This window comes from Triticum urartu, chromosome 1 (genome assembly GCF_003073215.2).
Source record: "Triticum urartu cultivar G1812 chromosome 1, Tu2.1, whole genome shotgun sequence".
Classification (NCBI taxonomy): Eukaryota; Viridiplantae; Streptophyta; class Magnoliopsida; order Poales; family Poaceae; genus Triticum; species Triticum urartu.
In genome coordinates, this window is record NC_053022.1 from 472,782,216 (window position 1) to 472,799,044 (window position 16,829).

A 16,829-nucleotide genomic window follows, 5' to 3' on the forward strand; every position below is an offset into this window, starting at 1 on the left:
TACGATCTGTGTATCGGGCTATTACGTGCACACGCACTTCGGACGTACTTCACCAGCACCCCCCCCCCCCCCCCCCCCCCCCCCCCCCGCCACTCCAAGCACCAGCAGCCGTCGCGTCACTCGACTGGTCAGCTCGAACCCACACATCACCGACATGATCCGCGTCCACGTCTAGCAGAGCAGTGGACGGCCAGGCCACCACCTCCTGACCAGGCCGGTAGTTCGGCGTGGCAGCACCGGCCGGATCCCACGTCTGCCTACGTGTTTCGGCCACGACCTCCGCATACAGGTATGTTTCTTCATATTTATTCTTGTGAATATCAATTGGGCCTATGTATTTCATCATTACTTATGTTCGTCCATCGAACAGGGTCCTACGGATATCAGCCGTATGGACATGACGCGTCTATGTCCGAATCCGGGTGGGATAGTGACCATGAAAGTGGGCATAACAGACAGGATTTCTTGTCGCAGCACAACGAGTGGATGGACATATATGACTCCTGCACCACCTCCCACACGGGAAACACGGCATGACCAGGCATGGTCTGAGCTTCCTCCCCGTAACGTTCGGGCACCCCACATGTATCTGTGGCCGACGCCGCCTACACCACCTCCATGACGTGCCGGACGACGTGGCTGATGCTTGTCTGCCACTATATCTATCTATGTACGCGAGAGACGTGCGTATGCTACCTATGTATGCGGTTGGAACTAATCATCTTCCTGGTTGACGACTGGAACTAATCATCTTCCTGATGGACGATTAGTAATAATAATCTTTCTTGTGGACGACTGCAACTAATAATCTTCTTGCAAGACGACTGCAACTTATCATCTTCCTGCAAGACGTCTGGTGCCCAACCCTATAGACGATTGCCCAGTCAGCTTCATGGTGGACGACTGGACCCTAATCGTCCTCTAGGAAGATGATTAGGTCCAGTCATCCTCCAAGAAGACGATTAGGTCCAGTCATTCTCCAGGAAGATGATGCCATATTATTTGTCAAAAATATCAAAACGGTGTATTATTTCTGAAAATTAAAAAATGTATTATTAAAAAATTAGCCACCGAGCGGACACGCGGCACGTCCGTCTCATTTTCACACGGACGCAAATCAGACGCAAATTTAAGCTACAAATGCGTCCAGACGAATAATTAGCAGACGGCTTTTGGATTTGGGTCAGCACATTGAGCCGGTGTTTTTATCCTTTTGGACATAAACAGACACACATGGACAATCTAGGTTGGCGCGTTGGATTTACTCTAAGTCACATGGTGCGTTTGATGAAAGGCATCTACCCTCTTGATTTGCGCCGGTAGAATCAGCAGTAACATGGCCCCGGACTGGTAGATGCAGTTGCATTCTTTTCTCTTGTTTCTGATCCGGATAGATATTCTTCTATCTTTGGAGCACGCGAAGACGCCGACCATATCCATGTGGTGCGTGCATTACGTGGATACATACGTTAGAGTTTTGGGCGATGCCGACGAGGGCATCCTTGTCACCGTCACGTGCTACCTGCCAAAACTAGCTTGTTTCCTGGGCTAAGCTACTACTGATCAATCACAGAACTGTGGCTTCTTGCTGCTGCATAGTTCATCCGCCGGTCCTGGATCGCTGTCGCGTTTTTCGCTTAGTGATGCCAAAGCCACGGCAGCTCTAGTTACATTATACAATGCTTGGCGTAGAACTACCGAACCGAAACCTCGCCGGCTCACCGGCAGCGAAGCCAAACGTGGCGGAGCATCTACATGTAGTACAACAGAGAAAATCTTGCGCAGGCCGCGAAAACCAGGCAGCTTATGCCTGCGAAGCAAGCGCAATGGTGTCACAGTTGCACTCGCACAATGGTCCTTAGTACTGTAGTATACATCTTCCTAGGATTAGATAGGAGTACCAGGCAAAAATACCAATGCGCTTATTCCAGTACACAGCAGCTAGAAAATCTACCAGATCCAGACCCATACAATACCCACATACAAACATCCTTATTGCCCGAGAAGCGCAGAGGGCCAGCCAGCCAGGGGCCGTCCCAGAGAGACACCATACCGGCTTAATGTATTTACACTCACACAGGATACAGAGGAACAACAGACTGCGGGTAGTCGGACCTCTTCCCAGAGAGGGAGTAGTACGCCAGCACCTGAGCTTGCCTGTCAACGCAGGGCTCCCCGTCTTCCATCACCCGGCCCGCGGTCTCCGTGCTGGGAGGCGTGAACTCGATGTTCCAGAAGGGCCGCGCCATGAGCATGAGGTCGCGGCCGGTCTGAGAGGCCCTGTACCCCTGCACCCACACGTACCTCAGGGAAGGCATTTGCCGTATGGCGAGGGCCAGAGCCCGCTCGCTGAAGCAGCAGCTCCTCAGTTCAAGCTTCCGCAGGTTCCGGCACCCGGCTGCGAAACTGATCAACCCACCATCCGTTTGCCCGACGTTACCCAGAAGCATGTACTGGATGGTTCCGCTGTGCTGCCCGATGTAGCCGAGGCCTACATCTGAAAGCCCCCCTGGTCTCAGGTACAGAGCGAACCTCCGAAGCTTGGTGCAGCCCCTCAGCAGCGCGCGGGCACCGTTATCCAGCGGCAATTCTGTTATCGTCTCTTGTCTGTCGAGCAGGACAAGGCGAAAGTCATGGAGGTTTTTGCAGAACGTTCCGATGGATTCCAGGGCTCCATTTGTGATATCGGACACATAGGCAGCTATGTTTTCCAGTTCACGGCAGCCTACGGCTATCGCTGTTAGGCCTACTTGGGAAACTCCGCCTTCCTCTTCTTGCATGCCAGGATCATCTTCCCCTCGCTCAACTCTGAGCCTTTGTAGCTTCTTGCATGTGTCTCCGACAACCCCCAATCCTCTATCTCCAATCACATTCCTCACCTGTAAATCACATTTAGGATATTAGTTACAATGAAAAAGATCGGTAGTTGAATACCTTCATAATGTAGTAATGTACAAGCACCGCCATTACCGCAAGAACGAGTAGGTTTGGACATTTTGCAATGAGCTGGCAATGATCTTCAGTGGTGAGGAAACTGTACAGCAAATCCAGCTTCTTGAGTACAGCAGAAAAAGGAAAGATTATGTGCATCTCATTTGTCCCCATGAAGGTGAGTCCGAAGGAGCAAAGCTTGGAAGGAAGCTTAACATTTCCATACTTTTGCTCACTGATTTCCGCTCCAGCAAATTCTTGCAAAGATGTAGCTATTTGGAAAAATCCAATCAAATCTGAAAGGTCACAGTCGCTAATCTTCAACGAAATTAGTGACTTGCAATTCTTGGCGAGAAGCTCGAGGTCAGCTGGCTCCACTCTGAGGTAAGTCAAGTAGAAGTTCAAGGTCACCAGAACAGGATTGTTGGCAGCAAGGTCATGGAGCCATTCGGTGCCATTATCAGTAATTGTACATTCTTCCAGAAACAGAGTTCTCAGTGATCTGCTCAATTTCGTGCAACACGTTAGTGCAGTGATTTTATCATGATACTAACAATGCACCAAAATAAGCAAAAACAGGGTGGTCATGCAATAAAGGAGTGCAACAAAGAGAAACAAATGAAGACGGACTATAAATGTACCACAGTTAATATTACTTATTAAGTAAAAAATGTATTACTCTCTTAGATAAATACAAAAGTAAATTAGCATATTCTAGAGCCCAGGTTGTTTTTGTTAAGCAGCTGGGTACTTGGTAGTCTTCAGAGTGAAGCCACTCTGCTCTTTGCAGTGGCATGTATGAAACATTCGAAGCATTTGTAGCTTACTAAGTTTGGGGTTCATTTAGATGACCTTTTAGTACGTACTCAATATGTCAAAATGGGTTAACATGGTGGCACAACCTTAAATAGCTGTTTTGTTTAATTTGCTTACTTCAATTGGTTCGTTCAGAATACACTCAGTAACGAATAACAACCAGATTTATTGTATATTTACATTTTGTAACACTAGTTCTTTCATAGAACGTATCCAAAGCTCCCTCCTCAGGATTATCAAACTAGAGCAAATTTGAAAAAGGAACTGAGAAAGGCATATAAACATGGTCACCCTGACACTGGTAGTAACAGAAACAACTTGAATATTAATTCCGTACTACAACGGTACGATTCCAGTAAAAGACGAGCGAGCTTTGGTCAAGTCAATCACTATTGCTTTGGCATCCGGCTACCTCACACTTTGTTCCTGCCAGATTCGGTGACCTCTTGCAAATTGCTTGGGGTAATAAATGCTGTGAAATGGACTCTTATGCAACATCATCAACAACCGGAATGCAGGGCGTTCAATCAATCAAATTATGAAGGAAGCAAAAGGCACAAGGTAGATACGCTACGCTTACAAGGCAACGAACGCCAGCCATGCAAATTACCAATGGAGTAACTGTAAGCAGGGGCAATGAATTCTGCTTTGCTATGGTCGCACCATCATCGTTCATGCTAGCAGAGTACGGGCCGTATAATGGGCGTCCAGATCTCGAGCTGCTTTGGGTAAACATTGCCCCGCCGTAGAACAAGTTTCTACTTAGGGAAATGGATATTTAGCCCGGTGCTCTATCATTGCCCCTGCTACTTCGGGACATCAACTAAGCGGCCGCTGGATTCTGCATCCAGTCACTGTATCCCTGCCTGGCGAAGCCCAATTCGGGCCTGTTACTTCTCCCACTCGCAGATCAGAGCGCGATAGAAGATAGCGAATCGAGAGAAGTTGCGGCAGTACCTGCAGGAGCGGGCGACGAGGCGGAGGGCGTCGGTGGAGAAGCCGGAGCACTTGTCGAGCTTGAGCTCCTGCAGCATGTGGCCGCGGGCGCGGACGAGGGCGGCGAGGTCGTCGTCGGTGACGACCATGCGGCGCAGGTGGAGCGCCTTGAGGCACTCGAGCGGGGCGGCGAGCTGGGCGACCCAGGGGCGGGCGTAGGCGCCCCAGTCGTCGGGGATGAGGCCGTACATGGCGGCGCGGGGCTTGCCCTTGACCCCGAGCGACTCGAGGCGCGGGAAGCGCGCGAGCAGGCGCGCCGGGGACACGGCGTAGCAGAAGGGCACGGTGACGTGCTTCCGCGTGAGCGCGTCGATGTGGTGCCAGCGGCGGCAGGCCAGCGAGGCCGCCTCGCGGTCGCGCGGGTCGTCCACGTAGCCGAGCACCAGGTGCAGCGCCTCCTCCGGGACGCCGCTGCCGTCCAGGCTGAGCGCGCGGCTGAGCCGCCGCGGCTCCGGGGCCTCCCCGCCCATCGGCCGGGCCGGGCCGGTCCCCGCCTACGGCTCCGCGCCGGCCCGCCGGGGATCTGGTCCGGCGAGGAGGGGCGGGGGCATGGGGATTGATTTCCCTCCCCGCTTCCCGCTGGCTTTTCTCCGATGGTGGTGGTGCGGGGGCGGAGAGGAGGAGGAGAGAAGAGAATTATTGGAGGGAGGGAGGGAGGGAGGAGTGTGGGGAGGACTTGGGGGATGTGGATTGGCGAAAGGGAAGCTTACTTCTGCGCGATCCAGCCGCGCCACGTCGGCTCGGGGTCCGGCGGGGAATTGCTCCGGGCACACACGCTGACACACCCCGCAACACCGCAGGGTGGGGCGCCCCCTGTCGCCGGCTGGTCAGGTCTCGGCTACCCCGCGATGATGGTGGCCTTGAAGAAGGGGGGCTGCGATAGCAGCTGCGCCACGTGAGAGTTAGTTGATGTCGATCATTGTCATGAGCCTTGCACCTTTCCAGTAGCGCGGAGCTCAGTGGCGTCTCTTGATCCTAGATTTACCGCCGAAAAGTGGTAGGGTTTTAACGTCAATTGCTTTTATCCTTGTTTAACTTTTATCCCCAAAAATGCACCGCTCCCTCCATTCATAATTTGGTGCTAAAATGGTTTGGATATTTCAATGTGGACTACATACGGACCGGAATGGATGAACAAATACATCAAATATGTCTATATACATTTGATTTAAAAAAATATTTAAAACATGTTATATTTGTGAACGGAGGGAGAGGTCGTTTTAGCATCGATTAATTCTATTCTCATCCTGACAGGAAAAAATGTAACCATTGTAGTGTTATAACTTCGCTTGAAGTATATTTGGCTCGATCACAATTGTGTAGTTTAATTTCTTTAAATGTATGACACCTATAATTGCAAGGTAAAGATAGTCTAGGGTCATCATTTTCATCTACTTGAGTGTTTTTAGTATGGAGTTTTTCTGTATACGGTTGGTAACTTTACAACATGCACTTATCAATATACATGAATAGCATAACATGTGCCGCAGACAGCGTGATTGAACTAGACAACACTTGACAGATAGGTGTTTTGTTTTTACTCATACTTTTATGCTAAGCTAAAACACATGACAACTGTAACTACGACAAAATATGTTATTCTCTAAACTAACCTTTTGCATGAAAGATTTAAAGCGGCGTATTACAGCTAGCCATGGATATGTGTAGAAAGTTCAAATGAGTCCTAGTGTGTCATACGAAAATAGACTCCAAGCTCTCGAGATATAGATATATTTGTTTCATTTATAGTTTAAATGTATGACACCCAGTGGCGTTGCCAGGGCTGGGCTACGCCTCGGGCCAACCCTCGTAGCTACAGTGTCAAAAATAGGTACAGTTTACGAAGGATTGTAGAGCCATGCCCAAGGCCATGGCCCTAGTAGCCGGGGCCTGGCTATGCCCCTGATGGCACCTGTAGCCCAAGAAAGCACACGGTTATCATTTTCAACTACTTGAAAGTTTTCTAATAAGACCATGAAAGATGCATAACATCATGTAGCTATCAATGTACACAAAATATGTATTCCCTTCGATCCAAAATAAATGTTGTGGTTTTAGTTCAAATTTGAACTAAATCATGCCACTTTTTTGGATCGGAGGGAGTAACATTTTGCATGGAGTGATCAATTAGGCCATGTCTTACAGATAGGTCTACCGATTTACTCATATTTCTATTACAAGCCTGAAATGCATGACAAGTGTAACTTCATGAAAAGATAGATTATGATGGGTATTGCAATAAGAGCTAAACTTTTTCATGAATGATTTGTGCAACATCTTAACTTCTAGTCATGGCCGTGTATAGAAAGTTCAAACAAGCCGTGATGTATCTTAAGAAAATAGACTTCAAGCTCTAGAGAGACATATTTTATTTTCTTGTTTATAGTTCAAATACAAAATGTCCACGTGTCATGTTGTTTTGGTTCAGTTGTGACAGTATGATAGGGTTGTTATAAGAAAAACAAGACGCCGATGTTATCTTCTTAGACATTTGGAGATGAAATGATGCAACCCTAGTAGCACATAACGATATTTACATGTAGAAAATTGTAGGCATTGTTAAATAATGTGTTTTTATATTATGACGTAGACAGATGGAACCAAAATCAAGTGGCATCTCTTGATTTTAAATTTACCTAGAAATGGTATATGGATTTGGTTTTTATTGTTCCTTGGTTCTACTCTCGTAGTGTTGTCCTTCTGGCACCGGTTAATTGAATTCTTACCTTAGGAAAAAACGTAGACGTAAAAGTGTTCTTGCATGATCTAATTAGACAATACCTCACAAATATGTGTTTCTTTACTTGTTCTTTTTATGATAAAGCTTGAAAGGCATGACATATGTAAGTTTATAATGAACTATGTATGCAACATGTTTTTTTATGAGGGGACGGTATGCATTGTCTTAACATGTAGCCATCGTCTTATAGAAAGTCCGAACAAGCCCTAATTGACACATGTAAAATAGACTCCAAGCTCTGACGCAAAATATTAATTTTATTATTTATTTTTAAAATAAAAAATGTCCATGCTTATCTTTAGTTTGCGGAATCCTCGACGGTAGTACTGAACATTTTAAGAAATACCTAGATGCTGGTGAATACTATGTTTATTCACTTTAGGCTTAGTTTGGCAACAAGTTTTTACAAAACTGTAGTAATCTAAAACCTCGTTATTCCAATGCTTGAACAGAATACTCCAGTTTTTTTATATACCCTGGCTTTTCTAACTTCGTTTACAAAATGGAGGTTGAGGCCTCTTTCTCAGATACAAAAAAAAAAGCATGGTGTTCGGGATACTATAGTTTATAGAAGTAGTGTTTAATTGGTGTCAAATGCCTCAAATTTTTCTAAAACTGTGATTTCTAAAAAAAATAGTATTCTCCAAATACTCAAAAAAACTACCAAACACGGCCTAGACTCTTAGTCGTTTGTTCTGTCTTATATCTTCCTATCTTATTCGACAAATGGTGGATTTTATTTGCTTAAAATGGGGCATCAAAAGGATACAAACACTATAAGCACACACCTGCATAGTTAGGATCCACACAGCGAACACCAACACACACAAACACGCTAACAGCTAGCAAAGTCATAAGACCAAAGTTATGCATCGACGAGAAAAGAAAATGAAGAAGGCCCAAAGCAATCTGATCCATAAGCGCCAAACTGCGGCAACGGCCATATCTGCACCAACCATCTCATGTCACCACAAAACGACAATGTTCTTCACCAACAATGCCTTCAGGAAGGGAGCGGCGCTCAAGAGTCGTCGTCACTAGATCGAAAAACAAATGTCAGAATCTAGGTTTTGACCCTAAAGAATCAGACCGAACATATCTGAGCAATGCCCTCAATAAGGTAACGCTATAAGATTTTTTGCCATTGCCAGGTATAACCAACTCGACTTAGACCTAGGCTTTCACTCTAGAGCTCTAGATTGGGTGCTCGAGTAGCACCACCATCAAAGTCACTCATGCATTATCGCCACCACTTTTTCGTGATCCCGGCAGCTACATGCGATGTGTGATCGCCGCCACTGCAGAACCATCCCTCCGCGACAAGCCGTAGTCCACAGTTTGCATCTCACTGTCAAAGTAAAACACCAGATCTGGAGAGATGAACCCTCTTGAATATCTTTCGATGACCACCGTTGTCGTGGAACTGAAGGTCACTGCAACACAGTGTGCAACCACCACCACCCGACCGACTGGATTTGGATCACTACCTCCAAACTGCGTTGGGTCAACCCAAGACTGCGGCCCTAGAACCTTGGCATGCCAAGGGCGACGGAAAGGAACCACAGGAGGTCGCAGCATTGGATATGTAGCCATGTACCGAGCACCAGTCCAGCGATCCAAGGCGAGGAGCCCATGGATGGGGGGCTGCAGGAGCCAACTGCAGAGCACGCCGGTCTTGGGAGCACGGGGCACACCCCAAGCGGCGCGGCGAGATCCACGATGGCAAGCCGACCAGCGCGAGATTTGGAACACCCACACGAGTGGAAATGGCCCACTGCCAGCCGCCGGTGGCAAGGAAGAGATGGAGAGTAGGGGTTGGTAGCGACAACGTTAGAGGATTCGCCCGTGTCGCCTTTTAGGGGTTGGTTTCTTACAATTTTTTTAAGAATTCATCCTATATTCCTTATTTAACCAACAATTTCAAGCACGGTGCAATTACCAGTGACATAACATGTTGCGCGAGAATAGTTTATCCATGTTGTTATATGGACAATTTTATTTTAACTTTTTTGCTTTTAGCTCGGGCGTATTCTATTTCTTTAACACAGTACAGACACACAGACGTTTATTCATATGCACATACACTCATCCTATGAACGCACATACGCATACCTTCAGTTTTTTTCTTCTTCTGTGACAACAACACAGAATTTCTCACCAAAAAAAACGTTGAACTCCTTATCACTTATTTTTTGCAGGAATTGAACTCCCTTTTTTAGCAAGGAATTGAACTCCTTACTAGTACAACGTAGCTGGGTGCGTGTAGCGGGTGGCCGTACATTTCTTAGTTTTCTCTTGGGCAAACAAGCTGACGGGATTAATTTGGTGGGTGGAGCTGCAAAGTGCACACACAAAGGGGATGCATCTAAATCTAATCTAGGCATTCATCGGTAGTGGGCATCCGGACCGGACCTCCATCGTTCGTGTCATCACCGCATATAAAAATGCTTTCCCGCTCTCGGTTAATGCATCCCTTTCTCACTCTCACCGTGACGCAGTCATCTCCGGTCCTTCTCCCTCCCTCCATCCCTCCCTCCCTCCCCTGTTGCCTGATGCCATGATCACACCGTGGCGAGATTTTCCCCGTGATGATGCCTCCTGCTTTTTGTTTTGGATCACACAGTGTGTACTTACCTACTTGGCTGCGATCATTAGGGGGTGGGCCACCCTTTAACCAGAACCGAGAAGATGATAATATTTCTCAAGAAAAACACAGGAGAGGTGATGATAATAAGTCCATGTTCCATTTAAGGTGCCGGCAGCTGCAACTTGCATAAAGGCGTCATGTGCCGAGCGCCAAAAGCTGATGATAGAAAAATGGACGGGAAATGCTCAACCAATGCGATGGGTACACATCATTGCTCTCCACCAGCGTCTTACCTGACGCCAAGAGGCAAAACTACAAACATTTTCACCTGCGGGGTGTGATGGAAAGTGCGAGGTACGATTTCTGTTGTGGTTTAAGCCGTTGTGGAATCGGGAGCAGTGAGTCCCCAGGTGTAAAATTTGGAAGTGAGCACAGGATGATGATTTTGTACTACAGTGCTCGTACAGTATTGTTCTGCCAAATGGAGATGGACTGCCGTAGGTTTTGCGTAGTCTCCGGTTTAATTGAGTGAACCTGGACGCAGTAGTGGTAGTAGTACTGTACATGGGTTCTGCTGCCGGGTGTGGTGCGCCGGAGCCGGATCTCAAGAGAATCTATCCAGGCCGACATGCACTACAGATTTAGGTGCACCTGGATCACAGTGTGGTCCACGCCGTTCTGTCACTTTCAGCTGGGCCCGGGCGTGAGTGACACCACCGTATTTTCACTTCCGCTACCTGCATCGGAATTTCTCCCTCCGGCTAATTTTCATGTTTTGACCTTTTTCTGAAACCTATTCAAGGTCTGATTCTAGTTTAATTTTTTTTAGATATGACCCTTTATAAACGGACTTGACAAATTTGGCCCTTTAAATCTTTGTGGGCATGCCCGGTCAGTGTCGAGACGTGTTCGTTTTGAGTCCTTGTGTTTGTTCGTGCATGTAGACATGCTCTTTATTTTCTTCTTTATATGTCCGGTCATATGCATTTGATTTAATAAAGATAAAAAAAGAGAAAGAAAAGAAATATAATAAAAAAGAAAAGATACGGTCTAGGGTGGGTCCTATGTGCCGGACTGATCAGGTGCGTCCTCAAGTCCTCATATCCTCCTCATATATGGTATGTCTACAAGGGTTTATGGACAGCTCAAGCGTGTAGCAATGATATGTGGGATTCAGTTGGTCACATTTTTATTCTCTCATATCCAGGCACTGACAGAGCGTGTACATAAACGTTTGAGGAGGATTTAAGGGACCACTTGTACATACTCTAAGGGCATCTTCAATGGCAACCCAAAAAATTTCCTCGCGGACACGGACGCGGGAAGACGACATCCAACGCTACCCGCATACATTTCAAACAACTTTTCAACAAAACAGATGAAATTCATGCAAACTCGGCCTGATTTCATACAAACATGACGGATTTCATACAAACACGACAGATTTCATTACATTCGAACATCTAGAACGAAAAAAACGCCCTAAACATATCCAACGGTGCCGGCGCCCTACGTCCAAGTCCGTGTCGTCCTTCATCCGCCGTCTCCATGAGCACCGGCGATTAGACCGACGAAGTGAAGGTGTGTCTACGACGAGGAAGTGTAGAACATGTGAGACGGACCATCCCATATGGGATATCGGGCCCTGCTGCCTCCCGTGGCCTACTCATCCTCGGAGGAGTCTGTGACCTGTCTGTCGCTAGTGGACAGGAGGTCCACGATGAAACAGTGGCGCCGGCGCTGTCCTTGTCCCCTCGGGTCGCCCGATGGTTCGTCGGCGACGCGTAGGAGGCGCAGCTGGCGTTGTTCCCGTCTGTGATTGCCTTCAACCGCGCCTCCTCAGCGGCTGCTTCTTGGCGAGCGGCAGCTTAAGCGCGGACAACATCGTAGATGGCACGCTGCTCCGCGACGAAGTTGGGGTTCGCCGCGGCCCTGGCCGCCACAGCCTCCTCGCTCGCCCGCTCATCATAGATCTGACCCTCCGCCAGTCAGTGCTGCTCCAGGAGGAACATGTTGTACCGATGTTCCTCCTGTGCCTGCCGGAACACCGACAAAAGCACCGGTGCAGGCTGCACCTCCACCATGGCGGCGTTTGTAGTGCACATGCGTCTGGTCCATGAAGCCGGCGTGCACATGAGGTGCGGGAGCCAGGGCGGTGTGGTTGGAGCCCGTCTCCATCATGGTCTCATCCTCGTCGTTGGAGACCTCGGGCGAGCTAGCTGACAAGCCGGCCTCGATCCAGTTGGCACGACTACTCTGCCAGGCGACGACAAAGACGGCCACGACGTGCTTCATCTCCGTGGAAAGTCTCTCCCGTAGAGCTTCGCCGCGCGCAGTCATGGCAGGTGCAGTGCAAGGGAGGGGATGGGATGGGGCTTGTGTGGTGGTGTGGAGTTAGCCGGGTGTGACCGCCTTTATATAGCGGATTCCAATGAGGCGAGGCGTTCGGGTGCGTCAATGTGCGGCGTTTGAGTGGGTTTCTCGGGCGGCGAGCCTTGTTAATGCCGGCATACATACGGACAGCTGCATTGAACGGGCGTGGTAGATATCCGTTCCATCCCGTCCAGTCACACGTCTCCGGCATTGAACAGGCACGGACACCAAAGACACGTTGCGGGCGGCGCCCTCGGCTAGCGCGCCGCTTCAATGGCAAAGGCAGTAAGAGGTCACGTCTGCCTGAGCTGTCTTCAATGTTGAGCGACGCGTTCTACTGTGTCATGAATGCGGACAGCTGGCGCCGGGAGGGAACGCGCATGGGAAAGGAAGGGGGGACTTGGTGGGTCAGGGCAGTCAGAAGCAGGCTTGGGATCGGGCCGGACTCCCGCAAAGCCCCCACGTTTGTTTTCGGTTTGGGGGAAGAAATCATGTCCGGACCGCCTCGCGAACCGATACAGGATCGCGTCAAATGACTTTCATGGTTCGGATAGCGTGATCCGAACGGTTGAAGGTTTACAAGTCTGTCTTGAAGATGCCCTAAGCAACTCCTTTGCTTGGAGAAGATAAAAAATGGCGTGCCATCTACTCCAGCAGAGAACGACATAGCATGCTACGAGAGTTTTAGCTATAGCTTCAGTTTAGACTTTCTTGGCAGCATTGCTGTATCTTATTTTAAGTTTATAGAGTCAAATTACTGTAGTACGTTACTTGACAAATTTCACATTTCGCTCTTGAAAGGGACCCTTCTTTTTCTCGTGCTAATTTTTTATTCTGTTGTTCTTTCATGGACCCTGAAGTCCTAGTCATAACCTTACTTCATTTGTCTCTTTCAGAGGTTCCAAATTTTGCATGCCCGAACGACCAGTCAATTGGTTTGGTGTCTCTGAAGTAGTCAAGTCTCCCCCCAGATCACATAGTTTTAGATTTTCGATGAGGACGTAGGCACCCAAAGAAAATAAGTATCACCATTTGGTTTCTTACAATGTTTTATTTTATTGGTGCTAAAATAGGCACATCGAACACATCCCTCTTGGGGCGGCACGGGTGAACCCTAGTTGTTATCACCCTTGGCCCCTCTCACCTCCATGCATCCGCTCCCCTCACGTTGCGGCGTGCGCTACTGGCGATCAGAGGTTTGGATTTCTACTGGCTTGTGGCCTGATGGTGACAATGGTCACCTAATGGTTCCTTTTGAAGCGCTCCTCCGACATGTGACACTTAATGGCGCTTGCTTGATGCACTATAAAAAAAAAGACACATCCGTGACATTTTGGGCCGAACGAATTTTTTTTCTGTCATACATATGACGATAATTGTGACAAAAGCCGGTATCATCATAGATGTGGTGGGCTCCTACTTCTATGACAAAAAATCATGACAGAAAATGGGCTTTTCGTCCTGGGCGGGCCGGAGACGCAGCTGCATGACATTCTTTGGGCCGTCCATGACGGAAAAAACCCGTGGTAGAAGCGAGGGGGAGGAAAATTTCGGGGAGTTCCCGGTTACGGTGGGAGGTCGGGGGCCGAGCGATGCGCGTTTCTCTCGTACACGTACGTGCGTGTGTGCGAGGCGTTGGCTCTAACTGAACCCGAGCGAGGCGTTGGGCTCTAACTGAACCCGAGCGATTGCACTGCAGGCTACGCGTTACTGAACCCGAGCGATCGATCGATGGCTGTTAACTGAACTCGATCAAGTGATTCCTTCGCTACTGCTGCTAACTGAAGCCGATCGATGCTGCCTCTGGATGAACAGTGAGCGTTGCCGGGAGGGTTGGATGAACAGTTCCCGGTGGGGGTGGATGAATAGGACCCCGTGGTGTTGCCTCTGGATGAACAGGACCCCGATCGATCGAGCCGGTTGGGGCTGGATTAACAGGACCCCGTGGAGGGCTGGATGACAGGACCACCCCATGGAGGGCATGATGAACAGTAGACGGTGGAGGGCAGGATGAACAGTAGCCCGTGGAGGGGTGGTTGAACAGGAGCCCGTGGAGAGGGCTGGTTGAACAGTAGCCGGTGGAGTAGCGCGCGGTGGAGGCTGGATGAACAGGAGCCCGTGGATGAACAGTCGCAGGTGGAGGCTGGAGGAGGTCGACGGTGGATGAACAGTAGCTCGTGGAGGCTGGAGGGGGTCGATGGTGGAGATGAACAGTATCCCGTGGAGTCCCGTTTTGCGGTACGCCACACCCCTCCCGATGAACAGGACCCCCATTTCGACCGTAGCGCTCCAACACAAGACCGTTTCCTCCATTTTGCGGTACGCCACACCCCTCCCGATGAACAGGGCCCCCGTTTCGACCGTAGGAGGTCTGTTTCCTCCGTTTTGCGGTACACCAGACCCCTCCTGATGAACAGGATCCCGTTTCGAACGTGGCCGGTCGAACACAAGGCCGTTTCCTCCGTTCTGCGGTACGCCAGGCCTCGTTTCCATCGCCTGTTCCGTCCAAGCCCTCCCGATGAACACGACGCATTCCGTTGCCTCCCCATGAACACGACGCATTCTGTTGCCTCCCCATGAACACGACGACGACGTTGTTTCTCCATTCTGACCCAGCCATGTACACGAGTCCTGGACGTACGTTTGCGCGAATAGGCGTTCGAGACCCCGCCCGTATGTACACATACGTGGCCGTATTTTCTTTCTTGCACCCTGGCTGCTGTACGTACGTGTACATGCTACGTGCGCGCCTCTACTACGACATGTGCGCGCCTCTACATCCACCAATATATATGTACATACACGTTCGCGACCAGAATGACAACGCTACGTACGCTTCGACCAGGTGAGTCCTGACTGTCAGGCACTTCCTTACGTGCGAAGATGTAGTTGGTGGGTCCCAGCAGTCAGGGGCAAACGTTTTTTTCGTGAAATACGGTGGCCCGTCCGGTGGGTCCCCGCTGTCAGGTGGAGGAATAATTATTTTGCACGTAATAAAGAGGGCACTTCCTTGCTGCGGCCTTGGACCCAGCTGTCAGCCTCTCCACGTACAGTATTCTTTCGATGGAATTCGGTCGTTGACCACATTGACCATGCCGCGCCGACAGCACCACAGCGGTGGATGACGACGAGGCCTAGGACGGGGACGACGCGGAGCCAGGGAAGACGCGGCAGTGGATGCCCACGCGGAGAGGAGTACGAGGGTTCACTGGTTCGGCTGCGCTGCCGTCGCCGCAGAATAATAGAGGGTGTGGATGAGTGGAGTGGAGGGATGGCCTGGCCAGTGGTGGGAGTAGTATGGGGGCGGTGAGGCCTCCGCGGCAGCACAGCCGGCCATAGGAGGCAGGAGCAGGTGGACGATCAGCGCTGCTTTGGGTGGCTGTAACAAAAAGACCAGAGGTTGAAGAAGCACTACGACTGTTGGATGGACATCGTACGGTCAGTCGAGCTAAAATCATGCATATTGACTAAGTTGACAAAGCCCTTCGTCCCCGTCAACTTAGTAGGCCCACTATACTAGGTCCCACCTAGCAGGGGGGTATTTATTTTTTTTGTGCGTAATAAAGAGGCACTTCCTTGCGTGCGAAGATATAGCTGGTGGGTCCGAGCTGTCAGTGACGGTAACGTTTTTTTCGCGAAATACAGAGGCCGTTTCGGTGGGTCCCATATGTCAGGTGGAGGAAATCATTATTTTGCGCGTAATAAGGAGACATTTCCTTGCGTGTGACCGTGGACCCAGTTGTCAGCCTCTCCACGTACAGTCCACTTCAGATGCATGTCGGTCCTTAACCACGCTGACCACGCCACGCCGAGAGCACCAGGGCGGTGGACGACGGCGAGGCCTAGGAAGGGAACGACACGGAGGAACGGAAGACTCGGCCGTTGTTTTTGTTTCCCACGCGGAGGGGAGTATGACTGAACGAGGGTTTACTGGTTCGTCTGCCGTCGCCGGAGAATAACAGCAGGTGTTGGTGAGTAGAGGGATGGCTAGGCCAGCGATGAGAGTACGGTGGGGCGGTGAGGCCTGCACGGCAGCATAGCCGGCCGCGGGGAGGAGGGAGCAGGCAGTCCCGCCGGCGCTTATTTGAGCGGCTGGAGCAGGAAGAGCAGAGATTGAAGAATCACGGCGGCCGTTGGATGGACATCCAACAGTATACAGGCCATCTGTAGAAAGTCTTAAATCTGTGGAAAATAGCATACAACCCATCTGTTATTATTTCAAATAATTTACAGCCTATTTGCTAATTCTTACGAGTTTTTTTTGGCCCATATTCTTTATGTTAGTATTACAGCCCATATTATGGCCATGGTTAAAAAATTATACGAAATTTTGCATATGTCGGTGCTGTCTGAATTGTTTTCAATCCCGAAATTCCGAGTCACATT

General features: G+C 49.5%; 1 protein-coding gene across 1 annotated transcript; it reads right to left on the reverse strand.

The window, feature by feature from the left end:
* Nucleotides 1-1,865: 1,865 nt before the first annotated feature.
* On the reverse strand, nucleotides 1,866-5,425 carry LOC125520155 (coronatine-insensitive protein homolog 1b). Its single transcript, XM_048684991.1, has 3 exons — nucleotides 4,705-5,425; nucleotides 2,971-3,433; nucleotides 1,866-2,879 (listed from the first exon to the last, which is right to left on the reverse strand). Exons 1-3 carry the CDS (start codon nucleotides 5,211-5,213, stop codon nucleotides 2,073-2,075), a joined length of 1,779 nt encoding a protein of 592 aa, XP_048540948.1. The 5' UTR covers nucleotides 5,214-5,425; the 3' UTR covers nucleotides 1,866-2,072.
* Between the last annotated feature and the right edge of the window lie 11,404 nt (nucleotides 5,426-16,829).